General features: G+C 42.3%; 1 protein-coding gene across 11 annotated transcripts in view; it reads left to right on the top strand.

Moving 5' to 3' along the window:
• tspoap1 (TSPO associated protein 1) overlaps positions 1-26,174 on the top strand; it is a 307,699-nt gene that overhangs the window by 148,630 nt on the left and 132,895 nt on the right. For all 11 annotated transcript variants that reach the window (XM_078548561.1, XM_078548560.1, XM_078548568.1 and 8 more), the window contains exons 4-5: positions 2,488-2,664; positions 17,696-17,830. In XM_078548561.1, the coding sequence (XP_078404687.1) occupies positions 2,488-2,664; positions 17,696-17,830 (312 nt within the window). The remainder of the gene's footprint in view (positions 1-2,487; positions 2,665-17,695; positions 17,831-26,174) is intronic.

Here is a 26,174-nt window from a genome sequence, read left to right as displayed (position 1 = left end):
CAGTGTCACAATATACCAAGACCGATCCCTGCGTTACAGTACAGCTATACACACAATGTGTAGCAAGCAGTTTTTAAATAGTTTACTGCAGTTGCAATCTACAATACAGTACCCCTATCAATGTCTTTGAAAGAGCAGTTCTGCTCTATGCTATACTGTTGTATACCAGGATGAGCTCTGAACAGAGTAGCAGCAGATGGAAGGGCACCCGGCCCACTGGAAGGTCAACCTTCACCTTCTGGTGCACTAAAGAATGAAAGACAGGTGTATGCTGCATTGAGGACAGAGATAAAAACTCAAGACTGAAAGTAGGAATAAATTGTTTTGAGGGAGTAGATTGACTGTCATGTGACAGCTGAGTTTTGTCTGTGACTATGTAACTGAAAACCAGTGAACCAAGCTTTGATCCTAGCCTGATCAAACTCTTCTATCATAACAACTAGTGCATTCGCTTTCCCTAGTCCAACATACAGTATGCACTCTTGCACACACTCAGTACTAAGAAGATGCACAGCAAATGAATCTCAATGCAGAACCTCAAGTGGAAAATATACACATTCTAAAATGATAATAACATGAAGGTCTGTTGAGCCTGTACATTTTGTCACCCAGTGTGTGTGATCTTTAACTTCGATATCTGAACTTATGTCTGGATGCTCCTTGTAGAACTGCCCCATTTAGGAAGCTGCTATAGGCATTGTATATCTCTGCTGGATCATCATTAGTATTTTATGTAGCTACCTTAACAATTGTCTAATAGATCAGACAGTACTTCGAGCTAGTATATGATGTACCTACCCTACCAACAGGATGGTGGATCAAACTGTACCCTGAGGCACTATATGATGTACCTACCTTACCTACACGCAAATAAGCCAGGCTATACTTGGAACTAGTTTATGAGATACCTACACTAACAACAAGCAAATGCATCTGACTAAGATAACATAGCAGGGAGTAGAACTGTGAGGATGATTGTGTAGGAGGCAGGCAGTATTTAGCAGGCTTAGTGCATCTATGTGAAGTGTAAACGTTGCCTCCAAGCATTATGCCTGGTTTAGAATTTATTAAAACCTCGTGATGGTTTGGACATATTCAGATTTTACTCTTAGATCTGATAAGCATTTAAGTGAACTCAGCCGAACAACAAATATGTATCAATTTCTTTTTATTGCGGATAAGACACTCTTCCTCTTTTGATATTTATGAGGATTTAAACGGCACTCAGTGTCTCTGAAACATGGAGCACAGTCTACTCACTGTCTCGTAAAGACCTCTTGCATTAAAAGTCTTAAGACGTCAACAAAGTACTGGTTTGCCAGTTACAAACAGGTGTCTAGTCTTGATCATGATGGGCTAATGCTAAGCTGGTGTGAAATGGCTCATTATCCTGGAATAGAGAAGGTGAGTGAGAGGCATGGCAACAGATAAAGGAGCTTGGGAGCAGACCTGTGGAGCATTTGTGAGCCGAAGCTTCAAAATCAACAAGAGAAAATCATGGGTTGATGCCACAGGACAGCAGGTAGGTGGTTGCCTGGTGAGTATTGAAGGTTTATTTTTGCTCTTTAAGCTGGAAGATGTGTCAAACTCAAAGCTAAGAATCTGCAACGTACTATTACTCATTAAATTAATAAATTGGATAAATATTTTTATATAAACCTTTAGTAAGGCTTTAGTTTATTCCTGTTAAATTTAATTATTCAAATAAATAGAGGCATGGCAGGCACCTCAGACCTGATCGATGCACATCCTGTTCCATGTGGAAACTCAAGCTTGCTTCTCATGTCCTGGATGACCACGTGTGCAGGAGTATCATCAGCTGGAAGAGCTTGAGTTCCAGGTTTCAGATCTTGAGCAGCAGCTGAAATCAATGCAGTGCATCCGTGAGACTGAGGATTTTGTGGATAGCACATTTCAAGAGGTGATCATCCGCAGCTTGAGAGCGTGCAGGCAGAGATGGAATGGGTGACAATCAAACAGGACCAGGCAAGTAGTGCAGGAGTCGATTGAGTGAATCTCACTCTCCAACCAATATTCAGTTCTGAACACTGGTGAGGGTGATGTTCCTCTGGGGAGTACAGCTAGAGTCATAGGTGACTCAGCCATAAAGTGGGGTGGGGGGGAAGGAATGGGAGGAAGGTCAGGTAAACAATAATGGAAGGAGATTTTATAGCTCTTGGAATAGATAGGTGTGGCCACTGACGTGAATGCAGGATGACATGTTTCCTTGCTGGTGCCAGGGTCAAGGATGTCACTGAGGGTCTGCAGAATATGCTGATGGGAGAGAGTGAACAGTCAGAGACCATACTGGTTCCAACAACATAGGTACAATGAGTGGAAAGGTCAGGTATCGACACTCACAAGCCAAATTTTAGTCAAAGTTGGGCTATCAAATGTAATGATCCATGAAAATGTGGACCTATCACAGCCATTGAAAACAATCCTTGAGTTTCTAAGTCTCTGACTATAGTATCTGCTCTCATTTAGGTGAACTCCCCTGTCCTAGTTAAAGGCTCCAGTCTAGAACATTGCAAGAAAGCCTTTGCCAGACAACGTGCCAAAGATCTCTCCCAACATGCTGACGTCATCCTTGCCAAGGACAAAGAGATCGAAGAACTGAGGCAAGAATGTCGTGACCTTCACGCAAAACTGGCACCATCAAAGGTACAAAAATTCCCTCGGTTTTGGTATGTCATTTATTCACAGTGATTTCTTGCATTTCAGCAAAATTATGCATAGGATGTAACTACTCATAATTGAGTTAAAACTGTCTTTATTAAATGGCCCACAAAATTCAAATGTGTTAGCTATGTTCTGATATTAAAAGTGGTCCACATGGGGGACTACTCACACATATCTGTAGAATTTGCATTCATAATTATTTGTATTACTCACAGCTGCATTAGAATATACTGAACATAATGGTGACAACCATCAAAAGTGAGCCAATGCTTTTGATTGACAGCTATGTAAATTCTCAAACCATTAAGACCTCATGATAAAGAGTTGTACGATGAGTACAGATTACTTGAAACTTCAAGCACAGTTGCAAATTCTGTCGTATCAGTGACAGCTTTGGGAAGCATGTTGTAGCACCATACGGACAGTGGAAAGTCACAGGAAAATATCAAGGGATTAAATAAATTGGAAAGTAATGTTATTACAATTCAAAATTTATCAGCTTTGAAAGCTGCAGAATTTACTTCTGAAATTCCACAGTATGTTTCACGCTGTCCTCTGCTTTCTGGGTTTGAGTGTTGTTGCATTACTCCTTTGCAAATCACTGCTGAGTGTGTGTAGCTCTCCCTCTGCTGGGCACACTTACTGTTAGAGTATTCAAACTGCACAAACAGTAGCATATCATATTCACATGTGCATATCCAGAATCTCCTTAAATGCATCTATGTTATCTGCCTCAACTGCTCCATGTGGTAGCAAGTTCCACATTGTAGCCATTTTCCAGATAGAGAAGTGTCTCCTAAAGTACTTATTGAATTTAGTGACCATCTTATATTTATGGCTCCTAGTTAATAACAGACCCAGACATGAGGCAAGCAGTGGAAAGCTTTGGAAAGCATGTGTCCAAAGTCACCCTTTCCTTCCCAGCAGGCTACCCTTACCACATGTCATGCCTCATATACTTCACAATACAGTCACCTTGAATGAAATTGGTATAGAGACAATGATGGAGATGCTGGAAGCATGACGAGTGATCAGGAGTGTGTAGAAACAGGGCATACAGTGAATGATTTTCAGAATGGCTTAAGGATTGTTGGACAGGCAAACTAAGTGTGCAATGAAGACAGGAAATGCAGCATCTGTAGAGAAAGAAACAGTTAACACTTCAGATTAATGACCTTAAGTCAATACTAAATATGCAACATCAACGAACACAAAAATAATTTCCATAAAAGCTTAATGAAATAGGAGGCCAGTTGGCTCATCATGTCTGTGCTGTTTCGTTGCTAAAACAGTCCAAAATTAATCCCATTGTCCCTGGCTTTCCTCTGCTCCTTCCTTGGCTATAAATATTTATCCCATTTTCCTTTAAAAGATGCCTCAACTGCTGCCTGCAGCAAAGTTTTCTGCACTCAGCCAAGCTACCAAGAACTTTCTTCTAAACTCTCTCCTCAATCTCTTGGTAACAATTCTGAATTCATCCTCACAACCCATCCCCCTTCACTCAATCCCCAGTCTGATCAAATAGCCTTTTCCTGTTTATTCCATCAAAGCTCTTCTTAATTTTATAAAATCTTGATTTAATTTTCTCTGCTTCAGTGGAGATTGTCCCAGTATTTCCTCATAAGCACAAAATTGCATCCTTGATATATCAGTGTTACAATTGTCATTGGGACACACTAAACCAAAATCACAAAATATACTGAATGACCCCAAGTTAAGAAATTACCTACAAGATTCCACTTTTTGTAGCTTTTTACTTTAACAGGAATCAGAAACAACACAAATTACACATGAATTAACAGGAAAATGATACTTTCACTTTGAATAGTCAGTACAACAAAGATACAAACTATAAGCACCCTCATCATTCCTGCACAAATGTGGCAGTACGTAGCTACACAGTTCCATAATATGCTTTTCTTTACTCATGCAGGGTAGGCCAGGAGTCCTATATAACAACAGCTTTCACCTCCGAGTTTCACGGGTATGATTATCATCAGCAAGGCATACTTCTATGAACCCTCACGATGAACCTGATGGTGTAGATTTCAAGCGTTCCTTTTCAACTGACCAACAATAATACCATCGTTCACGGTTTGGCCACTCCTGGGAAAACACCCAGCTCTTGCGTGTCTCCGAGCTATTTGTACAGCTTTCCATATTTTAGACATTTTTAGCCAGCTCGCACAGTACCTCCAAGAGCTCATGTCTCTTTTTCTGCTAAACAGAAAAACTGACCTCTTCCTGAGAACGCTTTGCTTCTTCTCTGCTCAAGAATTTTCTGTGTTCCTCTTTCTGTCTCTGTCTTTTGTGTCTGCTTCTGTGAGCTGATTGCCTTTACTCTCTGGTTAAGCCTGTAACGGCTGCAGCCAGTTATCCGCTGAGCGAGCCAAGTCCCAGAGGGAAACTTTTCTTACTGATCATAATATTTTTTGTATTGTATTTTGAAAATGAGGGGAAAACTACTGGTCCCAGAAGCATAGAATCCTAAAAACACTTTTAGGATATTAAAATTAGAAGATTTATTAACAAGAAGAAAAAAACTTAAACACGGAAGATTAAAATCACACAGTTGAAACAGTCTTACAAAACATTCCCCATAAAAATCCACTTGGTCAGAACACACAAGTAAACTACTTGGCAACAGCTCGCATATAGATCTTTAACCGTAAAAATCCAGTAATATTATCCAAGGCTGCTACTTTAATAAAGTATACCACACTCTCTTCCATTCTGCTGTGGAAATCCGAAGGAAGTTCAGAAACAGACTATTTTCTGGAAACAAAGACTTTTCTGGCTTGAAACTGGATGGCTGCTTCAAATTCACAACTCTTCTCAGCACAGAGCTGGTCTCAGGACATCTCCCCACACAGCCACCTGAATTCAACTAAACATCTTTCCTTAAATGTCTTTTTTTCCCTCACATCTTAGACTCCATTGTTCTAAGCACCTCTTTGAACTTAACTTTTCTGAAATATGAACATCTTTCATGTCTTCCTATAGCCTTCACTTCCAGGTCAAATAAAATGTAATAACCTTCCATTGTTTACTTATAAAACCTTTGTAAGTTGCAAAAATCCCTTAAACTTCCTTTTGAAATTTAGCAGCTGAAAAGTCAAGTCCTTACCAATCACCTAATGCAAATTTTAAAACCCAGCTTATTTATTTGTAATTCCAACTTCACCATAGCCTCTCATTCCAAATGCATGCATCTAGTGCCTTTACCTTTCATCTCTCAGTTCCCACAGACAAGCTGTCTTTATTAGCCTTTCCCCAGTTTAATTATCCATGGACAGACAGACACACACACACACACACACACACACACACACAGCTTTCTTTACAGAATACCACCATAATTCCCAAAAATATTAAAAAAGATAACTTCCATCTTCACACCTCCATGGAAAAAAATGAAACGTCACATTTCAAAAAGATGTTTTCATTTTCTCAACCCATTTCGTATTACTTTTTATGCTTATCTATACACACAAAACTATTACACTATGGTGTACATGCATCAGCTATGAATATATATGCAATTTTTTGTAAGAATAAAGTTAATTCCAGTCCTTTCTCAATTCCGCAACACCCAAGTCCTTTTGAACTTACGCTCTTGACAACGTCTCTGCAATTAAATTCTCTTGTCCAGCCCCATGTACAATTTTTAAATTGTACGATTGCAATAATAAACTCCACCAGAACAGTCTGGCATTTTATCTCGAAACTTTTCCAAAAACTTCAAAGGATTGTGGTCTGTATGTACAACTGTCTCTGAAGAGTTGTTTGCAACATATGCTTCAAAATGCTGCAAAGGTAAAACCAAACTTAGTCTCTTTTTCTATAGTTGAATATTTCTTCTGATGCTTATTCAGCTTCCTTGAGAAATACCTCACTGGTTTCTCAAGTCCCAGTTCATCTTCCTGCAGCAACACAATACCAACACCCACATCACTGGCATCAATAGGCATTTTAAACGCTTTGCATAATCAGGTGCTACTAGAACAGGGGTAGTAGTTAGTACAGCTTTCAAGCTGCCAAATGTAATCTGACATTCGTGTCCGTTGGAATTTCCTGTTCTTTTCCAATAACCCAGTCAGTGGAGCAATTACGCTGCCGAAGTTTGCCACGAATTTCTGATAAAATCCATTCATGCCCAGAAATCTCCAAACTTCCCATTCCATTGTAGGCACTTGGAACTACGATAGCTTTTACTTTGGCATCTTGTGGGGCCACTTGACTATGTCCAATTGTGTGGCCTAAATATGTAACTTTTACTTTCGCAAATTCATTTTTAGCCAAATTTACAACCAAATTGGCCTCCTATAGTCGGGCAAACAGTTCCTTTAAGTGTCATCAATGTTGCTCCCAGGCTTGTCTGAAAACCATTAAGTCATCAATATTGACAGCACAATTGCTTAGTCCTTCAATCACTTTGTTTGCTAGCCTCTGAAATGTTGCATTTCTGGTGCATTTTTTATACCAGCAGGCAATGATATAAACCATCCAGCCTCACACAAGCTGATACCTTTTTTTGCCCTTTCCGATAAGGGTACTTGCCAATTTCCTTGCAGCAAGCCAATTTTTGTGATAAACGCTGACTGTCCCACTTTTTTTCGATACAATCCTCCAGTTGTGGAATCGGATATGAATCTGCCTTTGTTACTCTGTTCACTTTACGGTAATCAATAGTCTTTGTGATCCATCCGATTTTGGCACCATTACAATGGGTGAGCTCCAGTTATTGTGACTGGGCTCTATAATGTCATTTTCAAGCATAAATTCAACTTCTTTCTACACGTGAGCCAATGTTGCTGGATTTACACTATATGGGTGTTGCCTTATTGAAACTGAATCCCCTGCATCAACATCATGCAAAGCTAAATTTGTCTTCCTTGGTCTATTTCCACAAATTGCTTTGTGTGACTGCAACAGATTTTGTGAATCACTTTGACAGTTTTCTAGGAGGTAACTTAGTATCATGTTTAGATTCTTAAATATTTCCTCATTGTCCAGTTTAATCAGAGGAAGGTCAATTTCAGAACCTTTAATTTCTGGTTCCTCTTCCTTACCTACCACTGCAAGTATCTCCATTTGTTTATCCTCTCTGTCAAAGTACCTTTTCAGTATGTTTACATAGCACACTCGCTGACTTCCTTCTATCTGAGGTATTTACTACATAATTTACCACACTCAGCCTCTTTTTAATCTGGTACGGTCCACTAAACCTTGTCTTTAACAATTTGCCTGACACTGGTAACAATACTAACACCTTTTCCCCAGCCACAAAACTACAAGCCTTTGCCCTTTTATCCGCATTTGCCTTCATCATTTGCCAAGATATCTTTAAATGTTCCCTATCTAGCTCACATGCCCTACTTAGTCTTTCTCTGAGGAAGGTGGTGACATAGTGGTATTGTCACTGGACTAGTATTCCTGAGACCCAAGGAAATGTCCTTAATGTCCTGGAATTAAAAGTCTGATGATGAGCACAAAACCATTGCCGATTGTCGTAAAAACCCATCTGGTTCACTAATGTCTTTTAGGGAAGGAAATCTGCTGTCCTTACATGGTCTGACTGACATGTAACTCCCGATCTTCAGTAATGTGGTTGACTCTTAAATGCCCTTTGAAATAGCCTAGCAAGCCACTCAGTTGTGTCAAACTGCAAAAAAATCAATAAAAAGGAATGAAACTGGACAGACCACCTGGCATCGACCTAGGCACCGAAAACGACACGGCAAACCCAGACCTGTTGGCCTTACAAAGTCCTCCTAAGTAACATTTGGGGGCTTGTGCCAAAATTGGGAGAGCTGTCTCACAGACTAGTCAAGCAACAGCCTGACATAGTCATACTCACTGAATCATACCTGATAGATCATGTCCCAAACACCATCATCACTATCATGGCTATCTCCTGTCCCACTGGCAAAACAGACCCAGCAGAGGTGGTGGCACAGTGGTATACAGTTGGGAGGGAGTTGCCCTGGAAGTCTTTGACATTGACTCCAGTCCCCATGAAGTTTCATGGTATCAGGTGAAACATGGGCAATGAAACCTCCTGCTGATTACCACATACTGCTCCCCCTCAGCTGATGAATCAGTGCTCCTCCATGTTGAACACCACTTGGAGAAAGCACTGAGGGTGGCAAGGGCACAGAATGTACTCTGGGTGGGGGACTACAATGCCCACCACAGACTGAGCTGGCAAAGTCCTAAAAGACATAGCTGCTAGGCTGGATCTGTGGAAGGTGGTGAGGGAACCAACAAGAGGGCAAAAATATACTTGACCTCAACCTCACCAACCTGCCTGCTGCAGATGCATCTGTCCATGACAGTATCGGTAGATGTGACCATTGTACAGTCCTTGTGGAGACGAAGTCCCGTCTTCACATTGAGGATACCCTCTATCGTGTTGTGTGGCGCGACCACCTTGATTTTGAACAGAAATAGCAACTCAAGACTGAGCAACCATGAGGCTCTGTGGACCATCAGCAGCAGAAGAATTGTACTCAACCAGAATCTGTAACCTCATGGCCTGGCATATCCCCCATTCTACCAATACCACCAAGCCAAGGGATCAACCCTGGTTTAGTGAAGAGTACAGGAGGGCATGCCAGGAGCAACACCAGGCATACCTAAAAATGAGGTGTCAACCTGGTGAAGCTACAACACAGGACTTCTTGTGTGCCAAACAGCATAAGCAGCAAGTAATGGACAGAGCTAAATGATTCCATAACCAAAGGATCAGATCTAAAGTCTGCAGTCCTTCCACATCCAGCCGTGAATGGTGGTGGACTATTAAACAACCCACTGGAGGAGGAGGCTCCACAAATAGCCCCATCATCAATGATGGAAGAGCGCAGCACATTAGTGCAAAAGATAAGGCTGAAGCATTTGCAACAATCTTCAGCCAGAATGCCAAGTGAATGATCCATCTCGGCCTCCTCCGGAAGTCCCCAGCATCACAGGTGCTAGTCTTCATCCAATTCAATTCACTCCGTGTGATGTCAAGAAACGGCTGAAGGCACTAGGTATTGCAAAGGCTATGAGCCCTAATAATATTGCGGCAATAGTACTGGAGACTTGTGCTCCAGAACTTGCTGTGCCCCTGGCCAAGCTGTTCCAGTACAGCTAGAACACTGGCATCTACCTGGCAATGTGGAAAATTGGCCAGGTAAGTCCTGTACACAAAAGGCAGGCTAAATCCAACCCAGCCAATTACCGCCCCATCAGTCTATTCTCAATCATCAGTAAAGTAATGGAAGGGGTCATCATCAGTACTGTCAAGCGGCACTTGCTTAACAATAACCTGCTCACTGACACTCAGTTTGGGTTCTGCCAGGGTCACTCAGCTTTTGACCTCATGACAACCTTGGTTCAAACATGGACTGAAGAGCTGAACTCTTGAGGTGAGGTGAGAGTGACTGCCCTTGACATCAAGGCAGCATTTGACCCAAGTGTGGCATCAAGGAGTCCTAGCAAAACTGGAGTCAATGGGAATCAGGGGAAAAACTCTCCGTTGGTTGGAATCATACCTAGCACAAAGGAAGATGGTTGTGGTTTTGCAGGTCAATCATCTCAGTTCTAGGACATCACCTCAGTTCTTCAGGGTAGTGTCCTAGGCCCAACCACCTTCAGCTGCTTCATCAATGACCTTCCTTGCATCATAAGGTCAAAAGTGGGGATGTTTGCAGATGATTGCACAATGTTCAGAAACATTTGTGACTCCTTAGATGCTGAAGCAGTCCGTGTTCAAATGCATCAAGACCTGGACAGTATCCAGGCTTGGGCTGACAAGTGGCAAGTAATATTCACGCCACACAAGTGCCAGGCAATAACCATCAACAAGAGAGAATCCAAGTATTGCCCCTTGACATTACCATCGCTGAATCCCCCACTATCAACATCCTGGGGGTTACAGTTGACCAGAAGCTGAACTGGACTAGCCATTTAAATACCGTGGCTACAAGAGCAGGTCAGAGGCTAGGAATCCTGCCTGAATTCCCAAAGCCCGTCCACTATCTACAAGGCGCAAGTCAGGAGTGTGATGGAAAACTCTCCACTTGCCTGGATGAGTACAGCTCCAACAATACTCAAGAAGCTTGACACATCCAGCACAAAGCAGCTTGCTTTATTGGCACCCCAAACACCACATTAAATATTCACTCCCTCCACCATCAATGGACAGTATCATTTACAAGATGCACTGCAGAAACTTACCAAGCCTCCTTAGGCAGCACCTTCCAAACCCATGACCACCAGCATCTAGAAGGACAAGGGGAGACACATGGGAACGCCATCACCTGGAAGTTCCCTTCCAAACCACTCACCATCCCGACTTAGGAAATATATCGCCGTTTCTTCACTGTCGCTGGGTCAAAACCCTGGAACTCCCTCCCTAACAACACTGTGGATGTACCTACACCACAGGGACTGCAGTGGTTCAAGACAACTCACCACCACCTTCTTGAGGGCAATTAGGGATGGGCAATAATTGCTGGCCTGGCTAGCGTCGCCCACATCCGTAAATGAATTTTTTTAAAAATCCAGCAGAGTTGTTTCAGAACTTTGACTCACTAGTTTCTCCCAAATCAGTTTGAGTGGTCCCCTTACTTCATGACCATAAATTGACTTGAAAGAATTGAATCCTATTGAGTTATTAGGGGCATCCCAGTAGCAAACAAGAATGGAATCCCTTGATCCCAAACATGTGGATGGTCTTGAGTTTACGCTCTAACCATTGTCTTTAGAGTTTGATGCCACCTTTCTAAAGCACCTTTTGATTCAGAGAGATAGGCTGAAGACCTAATTTGCTTTATTCCTTGGTTGTTCATTACCCCTTTAAAAGAGCTGTGATATGAAATTTGAACTCTGATCCAACTGTATTTCTTTTGGTTACCCATATTGTGTAAACAATTTGATGAATTCTTCTACAATCACCTTTGTTGTGATTTTCCTTAAAGGTATTGCTTCTGGAAAACTTGTGGACACATCCATGATCGTCAGTAAATACTGATTTCCTTTTTTAGTGTTAAGGAGGGGTCCTATACAATCAATGAAGACCCTACTAAAATGTTCCTCAAATGCTGGAATTGGAATTAAAGGTACAGGGTTAATCACTGCCTGAGGTTTTCCTATCATTTGACATGTGTGGCATGTTTGACAGAATTTAACTACATCTTTATTTAGTCCAGGCCAATAGAAATGTTTTTGCACCTTAGCTTAAATTTTCCTAATTCCGAAATGTCCAGCCAATGGAATTTCATGAGCCACTCTTAAAATTTCATTTTTGATACCCAGATGGTATCTCTACCTGGTGCACTCACACCCACTTTTCATCTGCCGGGACATGAGGCGGTCTCCATTGCCTCATTAACACGTTTTTAAGGTAATAACACTCTGGAATGTATTCTGCTTCTGTTTTTGAATAAGCTGTGTGGAATAATTGCTTTAAGTATGGATCCTGCTGCACTAACTCCAGTAACTTCAAGGAACTAAACACCGCAGCCTCATCCTCTCTAATCTTCTCTTCCTGAGTAATCTTTTCAAGGATTGATCCAGCCAACTGAGGTTCAGTATCCTCCCCTTGTCTTTTAGATTCTTCCTCTTCCTGTTTAAGTTTATGTGTCTGTGACCTTGTCACCACACAAACTGGAAACAATCCAGGATGGTCTTCCTGTAAAACGTTTGTTGATTTATCTCAACAGGTTTCTCTACTACAGTAGGCATTGTCAAGATTTACGATCCAGCTATATCATTCCATGGAATAGATTGAACCCCTACAATAGGCAATTTCTCCATACTCCAACAATCACCTCTCCTGTTTTTAAATCACTCTTTAAATGTACTTTATATAATAAAATAGGCTTGAACCCTCCAAGAATTCCTTTAACTAACACTTTCTCCTGCAACAATCCCTCTGGACAGCAGATGGCACTATCCCATAACATTAATGACTGGCTCGCCCCTGTATCTCTTAAAATCTTAACTGTCTTTCCTGCTGTTCCTGGAACACATGGATATACTCTCCCTTCACATATAAAATCTTTAAACATCTCTGTAACTTGCCCTTCAGAACTTCCTTGGGTAGATTGTGAACACATTCCAACCTCTCTGGCTAATACTGACTCTTCCTTTTTCACCTGTACAAAGGCTACTGGCCTGTCTTGCACTTGGGTCTCAGAGCCCAGAGCACTTTTACTTACAAAACTCTTCTGAATTCCTATCACTGCAATCGGTCTCTCGTTTAACCTCCAACAATTTGATTTTGTATGCCCAGCCTTGTTACAATGGTAACACACTACTTTTCTTCCTTCACCTTTGCCTTCTACCTTTTTATCTTTAATAGACTGGTGTTCTTCAACTGGCTCCTTGTTACTAACACTTTTATCATCTCTAGGTTTTCTATACCTCCAATTTCCTTGCTGACTCCCATAGGATTCTTTTCCTGCACTCAGCTGTCTGTGTGAAATATCATAAGTATTGGCTGATCTTTTTATTTCATTTTTTGTCTTTCATCTAAATATGTCTTGACAGTTGTTGGAAAACTATTTCTAAATTCTTCCATAGTCATAACTTCTCTTACATTTTCAAAAGTCTTGTCTAACTTTAATGTCCAAAACCTTGATCCCAGAGAATTTCTTTTTCTCTTGAAAACTCTACAAATGTCTGATTTTCTCAAAGTCCTAAACTTCAACTGGTAAGCTTCAGGGACAAGCTCATAAGCATTTAGTATTGCCTTTTTTACTACCTCGTAGTCTGCATTTTGCACCTCTGATAAGCTAGCATACACATTCATTGCTGCACCTGACAAAACAGTCTAACATCATAGTCCAAGCATCTCTTGACCAATGCAATTTTATAGCTATCTTCTCAGATGAGATGAAATATCTCTCAACTTCATCCTCCATAAATTTAGGTATTAACTGAAGATTTTAAGTTGAATCAAATTCCTCAAAGGAATGAAAGTCACATCTGAGTCACTATCCCTCCTTTCCTCCTTTATTCTAAGCTTCACTTTAGACAATTCATATTGTCTGGCTTTTTTCTCCCTCTGAAGCTCTTTATCTCTTTCCTTCTCTCTTTCCTCACTTGCTAACTTTTCTTTCAGAAGTTGAAGTTTAAGCTTTCTCATTTCTATTTCTTGCAATCTTTTATTTTCCTTTCCTTGCTCCTCCTTTTCCCATTGAAGCTTTTTTTTCTGTTTCTTTTAATCTGACCTTTTCTTTTTAAGTATTTTCATTTCTCTTTCTTTATCCTTTTCTTCCAATTCAAGTCTTTTCAGTTCCATTTCTTTTTTAAGATTCAAACTTCTGCCTTTCTCTGTCTCTTTCCATATCAAGCTGCTTCATTTGCAACTGAAGCCTTACTACCTCCAGCTGTGACACACTAAGTTCAGGTGTCACCTCCTGTAACTTTAAATGCTGAGTAAGTACTTTAACCATATAAGCCTTATGAAATTCTGCTTTTACTTCTACCTGCACTTCATCTGCTAAGTCTCAGCTGACTTTTAGTTAAAGATTTCAAATACTCCACAGTCGCATCTTCCACTCCCAGAAAAGTCTTAGCAATTGCCAAAACCATGTTGCAGTCCTACCATTTTAAAATCTCTCAATACAAAACTCCTGAGTTCAGTACTCTCCTCATACTTGTATCCTTTAAATTCACAAATCCCAGTTCAATATAGGAATTTTAAATTCCAGGCGAACCCCCAGGTTTGTTACGACTGCAGCCAATGTTATTCACTGAACAAGCCAAGTCCTAGAGAGAAACTTGTCTTACTGATCATAACTTCTTTTTTGTTTTGTATCTTGAAAACGAGGGGAAAACTACTGGTCCCAGAAGCATAGAATCTCAGTAACACTTCTGAATTTTAAAATTAAAAGATTTATTAACAAGAAGGTAAAAAATAGCTTAAACACAGAAGATTAAAATTACACAGTTGAAATAGCCTTACAAAACATTCCCCAAAAACGCAGTTGGTCAAAACACAGAAGTAAACTACTCAGCAACCCTTATAGATTTTTAACCATAAAAATCCAAGGCAAAACTGCTGCTACTTTAATAAAGTATACCACAGGACTTCTCGCTCTCTTCCACTCTGCTGTGGAAATCTGAAGGAAGTTCAGATCAGACTGCTTTCTAGAACAAAGACTTTTCTGGCTTGAAACTGGATGGTTGCTTCAAATTCACAACTTTTCTCAGCACAGAGCTGGTCTCAGGACATCTTCCCCTGCAGCCACTCAACTCCACTAAACATCTTTCCTTCCATATCTTTCTTTCCCTTACATCTTAGACTGCATTGTTCTAAGCACCTCTTTGAAATCAACTTTCCCAAAATATAAAAATCTTTCATGTCTTCCTATTGCCTCCAGTTTTGGGTCAAAAAAATATTCTTCCAATGTTTACTTATAAAACCTTTGTAAGTTGCAAAAGTCCTTAAACGTCTTTTGAAAGTTAGCAGCTGAGAAGTCAAGTCTATCACCTATCGCCTGAAGCAAATTTTAAAACCCAACTTATTTACTTGTAATTCCAACTTCATCTTAGCCTCTCATTACAAATGCATGCATCTAGCATCTTTACCTTTCATCTCTCAGTTCCCACAGACAAGCTGCCTTTACTTGCCTTCTCCCAGTTTAATTAACGATAGACGGACACACACACACCCACACACAGCCTTCTTTACAGAATATCACAATATTCCCAAAAATATTTTAAAAAACATTCATCATAACAGGTCAAGGATAGCTAATTACCATTTTCACCTAGAAACAGGTTAATGTGCTTCATGTAGCCAAGGGGAAGAGGGAAGGGGAAGCCATTTTTGAGCTATTCTTTGAGCTATCAAAGAATTTAGACAGACAGCAGTTCTACGTGGTCAGCAGAGACTTGGCTTTGCAAACTACTATGCCTGGATATGAGAGGGAGACCGTCTCTAGTTGAAGAGATGCAGCCTAGCGAGGGCAGGGAGAAGAAGAATTATTGTAACAAACTTTACTAGTGGTCGATTTATGAACACCTCTGAAAATTAAGGATGTCGCTTGGAAACGGTCACGCAAAGTTTTTTTTATTCATTCATGGGATGTGGGCATTACTGGCTCGGCCAGCATTTATTGCTCATCCCTAATTGTCCTTGAGAAGGTGGTGATGAGCTGCCTTCTTGAACTGCTGCAGTCCCTGTGGTGTAGGTACACCCACAGTGCAGTTAGGGAGTTCCAGGATTTTTCCCTAGCGACAGTGAAGGAACAACAATATATTTCCAAGTCAGGATGGTGAGTGCAAAATTCGACCTTTTGAAGTGCTTATCCGATTCCTTTCTAAAAATCATGATTGAATTTTTATATTTGCCTCCACCTCTTGCAGATCGTAACCATTCACTGCGTAAAAAAATCTTTCTTCATGTCACCTTTGGTTCTTTTGCCAATCACCTTAAATCTGCGTGCCCTATTTCTTGATCCTTCCAGCAATGGGAACAGTTTTTACCTATTCTTGTATAGACCTCTCATGGTTTTGAATAACTCTATCAGATTTCCTCTCAACCTTCTCTGTCTAAGGGAAGCAGCCCCAGTTTCTCCAATCTCCCAATATACCGAAATCTCTCAACACCGGAACCCTTCTCAAATATCTTTTCCGTTCCCTCTCTACAGCCATCTTTCCAAAGTATGGTGCCCAGAATAGGACACAATACTTCAGTTGAGGCCAAATCAGTTTTTTTTTTACAAAGGTTCATCGTAACATTCTTACTTTTGTACTCTAAACTCCTTATTTATAAAGCCCAGTATTCCGAACATTCTTTTAACGTCTTTCTCAACCTTTAACAATTTCTGCACATTTACTTCAAGCCTATGACGCTGATTTGATGATTGGTGACAGGATGATTGCTGATATCTCAACTGACCACATATATGTACAGGATTTAATGGATCACAAGATCTATCACCCTGCATGTACAGGGTTCACATGGCAGCTGTTCCAGCTTCTCGCCAACCAGTGGTTGGAAATTCAGCTAGTGAATGCCTACGAATGTTCTCACATGGTGATAATATTTGAGTGGCACACTTGCATATGACTCTTCCTTGTGCAAATTCTGTTCAATCATTTGCACTAATTGTTTTTCCAGTCTTAAATGTTGGGGAAGGAAACAGTTAACTCACAAGGAGTTCAGTTGCTAATTATCAGTTAACAACCTAAGTACCCATTTGGATGTATAAAAGGGATAACAGGTGAGACAAGTTCTCTCTGTCGGGAGTTTTATGCACCAGAAATAAAACTCTATCTGGGAGTCTGTCTTTATCGCTAAACAGCTATTGGAGCTTACCATTAAAGTTCTTTATTTATACTATATCATATAATTACCTAAGGTCATGCTTTGTTGCGGAACCCATCCAATGTAGATTAGGGTGTAGCAAGGACATGACAAACTCAAAATTCATGCCTAAGAATATGTGAGATTAATTTGTGTCATATAATCACAGTACATAAATGTTACCTGGCTCCTTGCACTGCTTCACTTGAAAAGAAGTGTCAGTATTGATCTGATGGCTCTGAATGGTCTGATGGATGTCAGCTCATTCAGTTTCTTTTGTTGTTAAAACCATTACAAACCAGGAGCTGTCCAAATGATTCTTGAATACATTTTTAACATAGCCAACCGCTTATGAACTAAGAAACCACTCATTCTGTTTGTAATATGATCACATCACAGCCATCACAACACAAAACTGATTTCTATTTAATCTTTTTCTAGCAATTTACAAAGTTTGTAGTGTTTTGAGCTAAAAGTACAGAAGACAATTGATCCTAGCTGACTTCAACATTCAATCTGATTGCTTTGGATACCCTATTATACATTTGATTATGACAGTTTCTAAGGAAAAATCATAGTACCACCTTGTAATCCAAAAATGATTATTCTCATTTATTCATATTGTAATCATATCTGAGTTCTTATTTCAGCATGTAAAGTCTTAGAATAAATCAGAGCACCTTTTCTGTTTTCGTGTGTGCACAGGAGGCTCCCGACAGGTTGAAACAGAGTGACTTTGAGCGTGTGCTGAGAGAGTCTCAGAAAGAAGTGTTGCGGCTACAGAGACAATTAGCTGTGGTGTCTCTGCGAGAATCTTCCCACCAGCAGAACCCAGGGACTGTGAGTAAAATGCTTGTACAGCATGGCCTTATTACAGCAACTTTCATCTTTAAAAATATAATCAATTGATCCCTGTATCCTTAGCTCCAGTTTGGCCTCCTGTTATCTGTGATTATGGTGGATGGTCATGTAGTTCATTTGGCGTGAGTGAATTTACCTGTTCTTGGCTCAGTCCTATTTTATTATCTGACCTGGGCCATCCAACACTCATCTCCTACTCACCTCTCTGTCTTATGTAAATTTTCCTGCACACTGTTTCACCCAAATAACAATTGCTGACATATGACCCAGGGGCTGGATCTTGTAGACTGAACCAGGAATAGATGGGTGTACAGACAGCTTCACCCCAAAGACAGATAGTTAGCAGAATAGGGGACATCAGAATACGAATCCAAGGTGGGACAGAGAGACTCAGTTTGAGGAATTAAGAAATGCAGTTAAATTGCCAACTGCAACTGGAGAGCCCAGGCCATATATAGTGCAGCTTGACCAAAAACAGGTAAACAAAAGAACGACCTTCACTTTCTACGACCACTGGACATCTCAAAGCACTTTACAGCCAATTAAGCACTTATTGAAGTGTGGCCACTGGCGTAATGTAGGAAATGCAGCAGCTAATTTGTAATCGCCAAGCTCCTACAAACAGCAACGCAATAGTTCCAGTGGTAACCTGTTTTTTGTGATGTTGATTGAGGGATAAATATTGGCCAGGACACCAGGGATAACGCCTCTGATCTCCTTTGAAGTAGTGCCATGGGATCTTTGACCCAAGCAGGGAGGTGGGCCTTGGTTTAACATCACATCCAAAGACAGCACCTCCAAAAGTGCAGTACTGCCTCGGTGTTGCACTGGAGTGTCAGCCTTGATTTTTGTGCTCAAGCCCTGGAGTGCGACTTGAGCCCAGAACCTTGTGATTCCTAGGCGGGTGTGCTACCAACTGAGCCATGGCTGACACACAGACGACTAGTTTGGATTGCAGTAACTCACTATTGTCTCCAACTGAAACTCATTATACCACATAGGTCATTATATAGCATGCATTCAAATCCATTAAACATTGTTCTAAGCAAGTAAGCCTGTCTCCATTTGGATTTGCACCAAACTAATAAGCTGTGATCAATAGGCTTACAGCAGTAACTCTTGACAGTTTCCAGGGTCTTAATGTTGGCACTGACACTGTGCAAATGTGACTTTCAAAAGCTAGATCTCAATTCCAGTTAGGGAGGTCTGCCTCTGAGCCTCACTTACCTCCAGAATGAGGAGATCTTGAGTTCAGTCCACATCAAGCCTCGGCCTAGTCTTCTCGGATGGCTAACCCTCCAGGAATTAAAGAAAAATCTCCTGGGCACTGCTGTGAACAACCCAGTGAAAAATCATAGCAGCATGAAACAATTTTTTTCATCTTCTTTGAACAATTTCGTTATTCTTATAAATCCTGGAGATGTGAGAAAAAGGCTATGTGGCTGGGCAGGGTGGCTGGAGATGGGAGGTCATGTATTGAATTCTCTAGGAATACATCCGACCAGAGATGGCAGCCCTTTATTCTGAGGGCCCATGAATCAAAAGGTTTAGACCAGACTTGTCCAACCTTTTCAGGCCGGGGTGGGGGGGGCACATTTCAATTTTTTTCTCACTCAAGGGGTCGATGATCAAATTTTGGTATGAGAAATTTTCATACATTAAACATGAATTTTGAAAATATCAATGTCAAAGCAATAAATTTCAAAGAAGAGTAATTAATAAAAATGTCCATTAAAATGTGCCAAACAGCAGGGTTCACTAATAAAACGTTTCTTTTTTTGCTTTTTCGCTTAAGAAGCAGAGCTAGAGAGAGACAGACTAGGCCCCAGGGTCACCAGGGAAGAGATGAGGACTGGGCCTGAGCTAAGGAGTTGGGTTTAACTAACACTGACCTTGCATTCGCTTCTGCTGGGGCACATTCCGTGCTGGCCTCGGCGGAATTCATACGAAAGCGAGGGTCGGAAGTGGTTTGCCTTTTAGCCTGAGTTTTCCTCCTCTCTTGACTTGCTTTAGGAGTGTGTTTTTGGGGAGGAGGAACGAGGAACCATGGTGTGTGTTTCCGACTCACTCCAAGACTCGGTGTTCTTCCTCTCACACAAAATCATCCAGAGTCACCCATTCACTCACACGCACACATGCTTACATACATACACACTCTCTCTCTCTCTCTCTCTCACACATACGTGCACACACATACGTGCACACACGTGCGTGCACACACACACACACAGTCTCTCTCTCTGCCTCACACACACACATACACACACATACTCTCTCTCTCTGTCTCTCACACAGGAACGCCCAGGCACGCGCGCTCTCTTTCACACACACACACACGCGCTCTCTCTCACAGACACACGCACGCGCACTCTCACACACAGACACACGCACGCATGCTCTCTCTCACGCACGCGCGTGCTCTCTCTCACACACGCACGCGCACGCTCTCACACACACGCACGCACGCGCGCTCTCACACACGTGCGCGCTCTCTCTCTCGCACGCGCACTCTCTCTCTCACACACACAGGCACGCGCACACACGTGCGCTCTCTCACACATACACACACACGCTCTTTCTCACTCACACACACACACACGCTCTCACGCGCAGGCTCTCACACATGCAGGCTCTATCACACACGCAGGCTGTCTCACACACGCAGGCTCTCTCTCACGCGCAGGCTCTCTCTCACGCACAGGCTCTCTCTCACGCGCAGGCTCTCTCTCACGCGCAGGCTCTTTCTCATGCGCATGCTCTCTCTCTCATGCGCATGCTCTCTCACATGCACAGATTCTCTCATGCGCAGTCTCTCTCACACGCGCAGTCTCTCTCACACGCGCAGTCTCTCTCACACGCGCAGTCTCTCACACGCGCAGGCTCTCTCACACGCGCAGGCTCTCTCATGCGCAGTCTCTCATGCGCTGGCTCTCTCTCTCACACACGCAGTCTCTCTCACACGCTCAGGCTCTTAGAGACACAGACTTTCTCACACACAGACTCTCTCAGATGCATGCACATGACCCGGCCTCCAGCCGCTCCCGGGCCGACCCGGCCTCCAGCCTCTCCCGGGCCGACCCGGCCTCCAGCCGCTCCCGGGCCGACCCGGCCTCCAGCCGCTCCCGGGCCGACCCGGCCTCCAGCCGCTCCCGGGCCGACCCGGCCTCCAGCCGCTCCCGGGCCGACCCGGCCTCCAGCTCTTGCTTGCTTCCCTTGCACTCTGCTTTTCCTCATGGTCTCCCCACCCGCACCGACACCTTGGCCCTGCGCTCCTTCAAGCGGTGCCTGCACAGGAGGCCGAGAGAGAGCGCACACTCTGAAAACAAAGGAGCAGCCACTCACTTTCACACTACTCACTGCTCATCCAATCAGAGACAGATTCTCTCCTGAATTTGCTGCTGTTAGGCTCACCAGCGAGTCCATCGGCCACAAACGTTGGAGAGAATCAGGCTCTTATTGGAGGAGCGGCTCCTTGCAGATCTTTCATTCAACTTACCCATAGAGGGCCAGCTCCAGAGGCTTCGGGGGCCGCGTTGTGGCCCTCAGGCCGAGAGTTGGACAAGCCTGGTTCAGACATTAGAGTATTCAATAATTCCTTATTTTAACTAATTCTTTAGCAGTAGAAATTTACAGCAAGTATAAGTGATCTGTAGTTTTAAGATTTGCAAAGGATTCTCAGACAATTTCTTGGGTTTCTGAGTGTTTGCTGGAATCTCAATGTGTTGCTGTGTAGGAAGGATGTGTGGTGGTTTAGGAGGGAATGCTGTGCTATGTGGTTGGCATTACATCCAGGTGAGGAGGGGTTGAAAGGCCACCCCTCTTTGCCTTCTCTACGTTTGACTGTGACAGGTTTTATTTTGCTTAAAAAAGGTTACACTTGCCTGTTTGGTGAGCACTTAACTGTTTAAACACTGTTAAATCAACCAGTCGGACAAGCTTTCTTGAGTTCCACAAAGGAGGTTAGTTTTGTTATATTTAAATTGATCCAAGTAAGATCATAAAATATGCTGCGACTTCTGCACACAGATGCACACACAAGCACTCGAAGTCCACACACACAAACATACAGGTTACAGTCGTGGAGGATAGATTGGCCAAATGACAGTCTGTAAGATATAAAAGAAGTTCCCAGTTCTTACTTTGGGCCTGAGTCTTCAGCTCGGCAGGCGGGTGCGATCAGTGGGCCCGGGACCGGTCGAGAAACAGACCACTGATCACGATTGGCCCCCCCACTGCAATTTCACGCTGGCTGACCAATTAACAGCCAGCCAGCCTGAAACACGTGCTGAAAAGCTCAGCGCTGCTGGGGTGGGGGCGGGAAGAGGGTGAGCGATGACATTTCCACGGGCGTGGGTGAGCGCTGAGAGAAAGCTCTCCCTGAAGGCAGAGAGCTGTCTCAGGGTGCTGCAGACTCGAAAACCAGGAAATAAAGTTTTGAAAATCAGGAAAAAAAATGCCCAAGCATCAGAATCAGGCACCTGAACATATAGATGATAAAAATGAAAACAAAAAATGTTGGAAAAACTCAGCAGGTCTGACAGCACCTGTGGAGAGAGAGACAGAGATAACGTTTCGAGCCCGTGTGACTCTTCAGATCTTTGTTTTCGTTTCAGATTTCCAGCATCCGCAGTATTTTGCCTTTATTTTAGATGGTAAAAATGCTGTCCACAGATTTGTATTTTTATTTTATTTAATAACAAAGACCCCATCCCACCCTTGGATGAGGTTTGATGAAAAATGCAAAGTCCGCCTGGCCGATTCGCCCGTCCGCCAACTGTAAGGTTGGATGGGCCACAAAGAATTGGAGACAGTTGCGCCGTTAATGGGCTTAATTGCCCTCTTAATTGTCGGCGGGCACGCTTCCAACTTTTGTGCATGCCTGCCAAGTGAAATATCGTGTGAGCACGAGATGACGTTGGGATGCTTGCCCGAGATCTTCTCGCTTGATTTTACGCCCGATCAGGTCGGCACGTGCTCACCCGTGGGACGTAAAATTCTGCCCTTGGAGTCTTTACTGGCTGCAAGCAGAATCCAGTGTTCTTGCTTTCATTGTTGAGGTGGCTTAAGGCTGTATCTGGACTTTCTTTCCTTCTGGAGATGTTGCTGTGGAATTGAGTTCTTTGTTTAAAAACCTCTGTCCACTCCAAAATGGAGACAAAGTCAAATTAGTAGGCAGGGTTCAAGCTTGTTAGTTGGTGGAGAGAGAAGGAGAGAGAGCGACGGACAGGAGCTCCACTTAGCTCAACTGGTAGTTCAGCTCTGCTGAGAACGACATTTGCTTAGACTACACAGAGGACATGGGCTGGTCATGTGATCTCTCCAAAACTATCTGCAATTCAAACATAATTGTATACTCCAATTATAACTCAATTAGCTCGTCTGGAGAGCTGCCTTAAAAATCAAGGTATTTTTATCCAAGCAATTAACCTTTGAATGGTTCATCTTCAGCTGTTGAGTATTGTAGGTGGCTTTCATAGATGACTTGTTGACAGGGCAGGAAGGAAGGTCATTCACAAACCCTGGTGGTCGGGGTGGGGGTGCCATCGCCTGCGATGGCTTTCGCAGACTTGCTGTCATTTCGCCATAGGGTTTGAATGTGAAATATATAGTAATGTTAATGTGTCAGCCATCTTGATGTAAGTTGAAATCACTTTTTAGTCTGCTTCAAAAAAATCTATCTTTTTAAAAGTCCAATTCTTGTTTCTAGCCGGTGAATTAAATATGAATATTCCACAGAAGCATGCCTTCATGACATAAGAGATACTGTAATGCATGTTGACTGAGTTTATTTTCAGTAATAAACGGCCCATTCTGATGTCCAACCCTGAACCCGTTTGTGTGCTTTTACATATCAGCAACATAGAGTACATTGTTTATTGATATGTATTGTTTAAAAACACTATGAGGTTTATAATGTGTATTGAAGACAAAATCGTCACACAGGCCTCACTGTAGTATGAAGAATTGAAAACTTGTGGTAAACTCATTAATGGTGATTTTATAAGAGGCCCCAGTGTGCAGCCTATCTAGCAGCAAGCATGTGTTGGAAAGTTAAGACTGCAATGTTGTAGCCCTATCTCTATTATGACATTCACCCTTGGCAATACTCCATGCTGGGAGCAGTTATATGGTAAAAATTATGGATGTGATCTATTAACTTCCCTAATGTTATGTTTGGTACAAATCCTTAAGATTTGTCACATGATATCAATCTAAGTTCGACTTACCTCCTAAGTTCCAGTGCCAAGGTTTTATATGCCACCTGCAGTTTGAGGGGAGTGAGTAACCACCAAAGCAGCTAGTCATCTTCCATGGTAACAATGTTTTTGATTAATTTACCAGTTAACAGTTACCAGCACAATGGGCAATAATATTCAACTCATATTTGGCTATTTTATATTGGCTGTGCCTGGAGTAATGTAAACCTTTTACCAACTACTATAGAATTTAGCAGCAACTATAACAGCAACCCATAGAGTATAGACAACATTCACTGATGTGACACCAACATTACCTTCTCCTGCCCAGCAGAATTAATGTAACTCTAGGGGTGTAAGATCAACCACACCGTAATGGAAGGTACAACTATTACTTATAACATCCAAAAACACATTGGACAGAGACATACTTTAGTATTTACATTCCCAAGTTCCTAGTATCATCCAAACAAGATCACCTCAGCATATGTTGAAACAAGTTTTAACATTTGGAGCAACCTGCCTCTTACTTTCAACTGACTCTTCAATGATATGTGGCAAGATTATCTCTGGAGTCCCTTTCTTACCAACTCAATGTGAAAACAGGCAGGTAAAGAGGAAGCTGAAGATACACGAAAATTCATGTCTCTTATAAAGTTCTTCTGGAATTCCATGGTAGATGATACTCAACATTAAAGAAGCATTTCCCGAGGCAGACAATCTTGTTGTTAATCAATTTCATCATTCAGGCATACAGACTGTGAATAACTCTGGCAAAAAAAAATGGTTTAATTTGCTTCTGATACATGACTTGCAGATCCAAAATCATGACAGCTTTCTTAATTTGGCTTCAGTAGGAGTCTGCAAAGTCATGTATGTTCAGATCTCAAACGTGACAGAATTGCAAAAGCAATTAACTTAGGAATATATCTAATGACATCACTCTGTGAAACTGGCAAATAATCCCCAAGAAAATATAGATATCCCGAGACCTTTTTTTTTGTCTGTTATGTCACCACAAAGTGAAAGGAGGGATTTGGAAAAAAAATGATGAGCATTTTAATGCCAAGGCGCTTTGGCCAGATGCCAATGTAGGTCATCAACATCTTGGGGATTGCCATTGACCAGAAACAGAACTAGACCAGCCATATAAATACTGTGGCTACAAGAGCAGGTCAGAGGCTAGGAATCCTGCGACGAGTAACTTACCTCCTGACTCTCCAAAGCCTGCCCACCATCTACAAGGCACAAGTCAAGAGTGTGTTGGAATACTCCCCACTTGTCTTGAAGAGTGCAGCTCCAACAACACTCAAGAAGCTTGACACCATCCAGGATAAAGCAGCCCGCTTGATTGGCACCCCAACCACCACATTAAACATTCACTCCCTACACCACCGACGAACAGTGGCAGCAGTGTGTACCATCTACAAGATGCACTGCAGAAACTCACCAAGGTTCCTTAGGCAGCACCTTCCAAATCCACAACCACTGCCATCTAGAAGGACAAGGGCAACAGATAGATGGGACCACCACCACCTGCAGGTTCCCCTCCAAGTCACTCACCATCCTGACTTGGAAATATATCACCGTTCCTTCACTGTCGCTGGGTCAAAATCCTGGAACTCCTTTCCTAACAGCACTGTGGGTGTACCTACAGCACAAGGACTGCAGCAGTTCAAGAAGGCAATTCATCTCCACCTTCTCAAGGGCAATTAGGGATGGATAATAAATGCTGGCCCGGCCACATCCCATAAATGAATAACTAAAAAAAAGGAACAGGAGTGATGGTGAAAGGGCCTCAGTGCAAATTAGAACTTAGACAGAAGTGTTTTGGATGACCTCAAGTTTACAGAAAGTAGAATGGGGGAAGCTAGCCAGGAGTCCATTAGAAGTAAAAATGGAATGGTTGAGGGTTTCTGCAGTAGATGAGCTGAGACAGGGTGAATCAGGCTATGGTATAGGGATGGAAATAGGTAGTCGCTAACATGTGAATAGGCGGGGGGTGGGTGGGCACAGGGGAGGGTCAAGTACAGATTCTTGCAGGACATCAGAGATGATAATGCAGGATTGGGAAGACCATTGTATGTGATTCCCTGGCTATAATTTGATAGGTAAGAATGGAACCA

Source organism: Cetorhinus maximus, chromosome 9 (genome assembly GCF_964194155.1).
Source record: "Cetorhinus maximus chromosome 9, sCetMax3.hap1.1, whole genome shotgun sequence".
Classification (NCBI taxonomy): Eukaryota; Metazoa; Chordata; class Chondrichthyes; order Lamniformes; family Cetorhinidae; genus Cetorhinus; species Cetorhinus maximus.
Note: the sequence above shows the minus strand (reverse complement) of the source record. Positions and strands in the feature narration are given on the sequence as shown.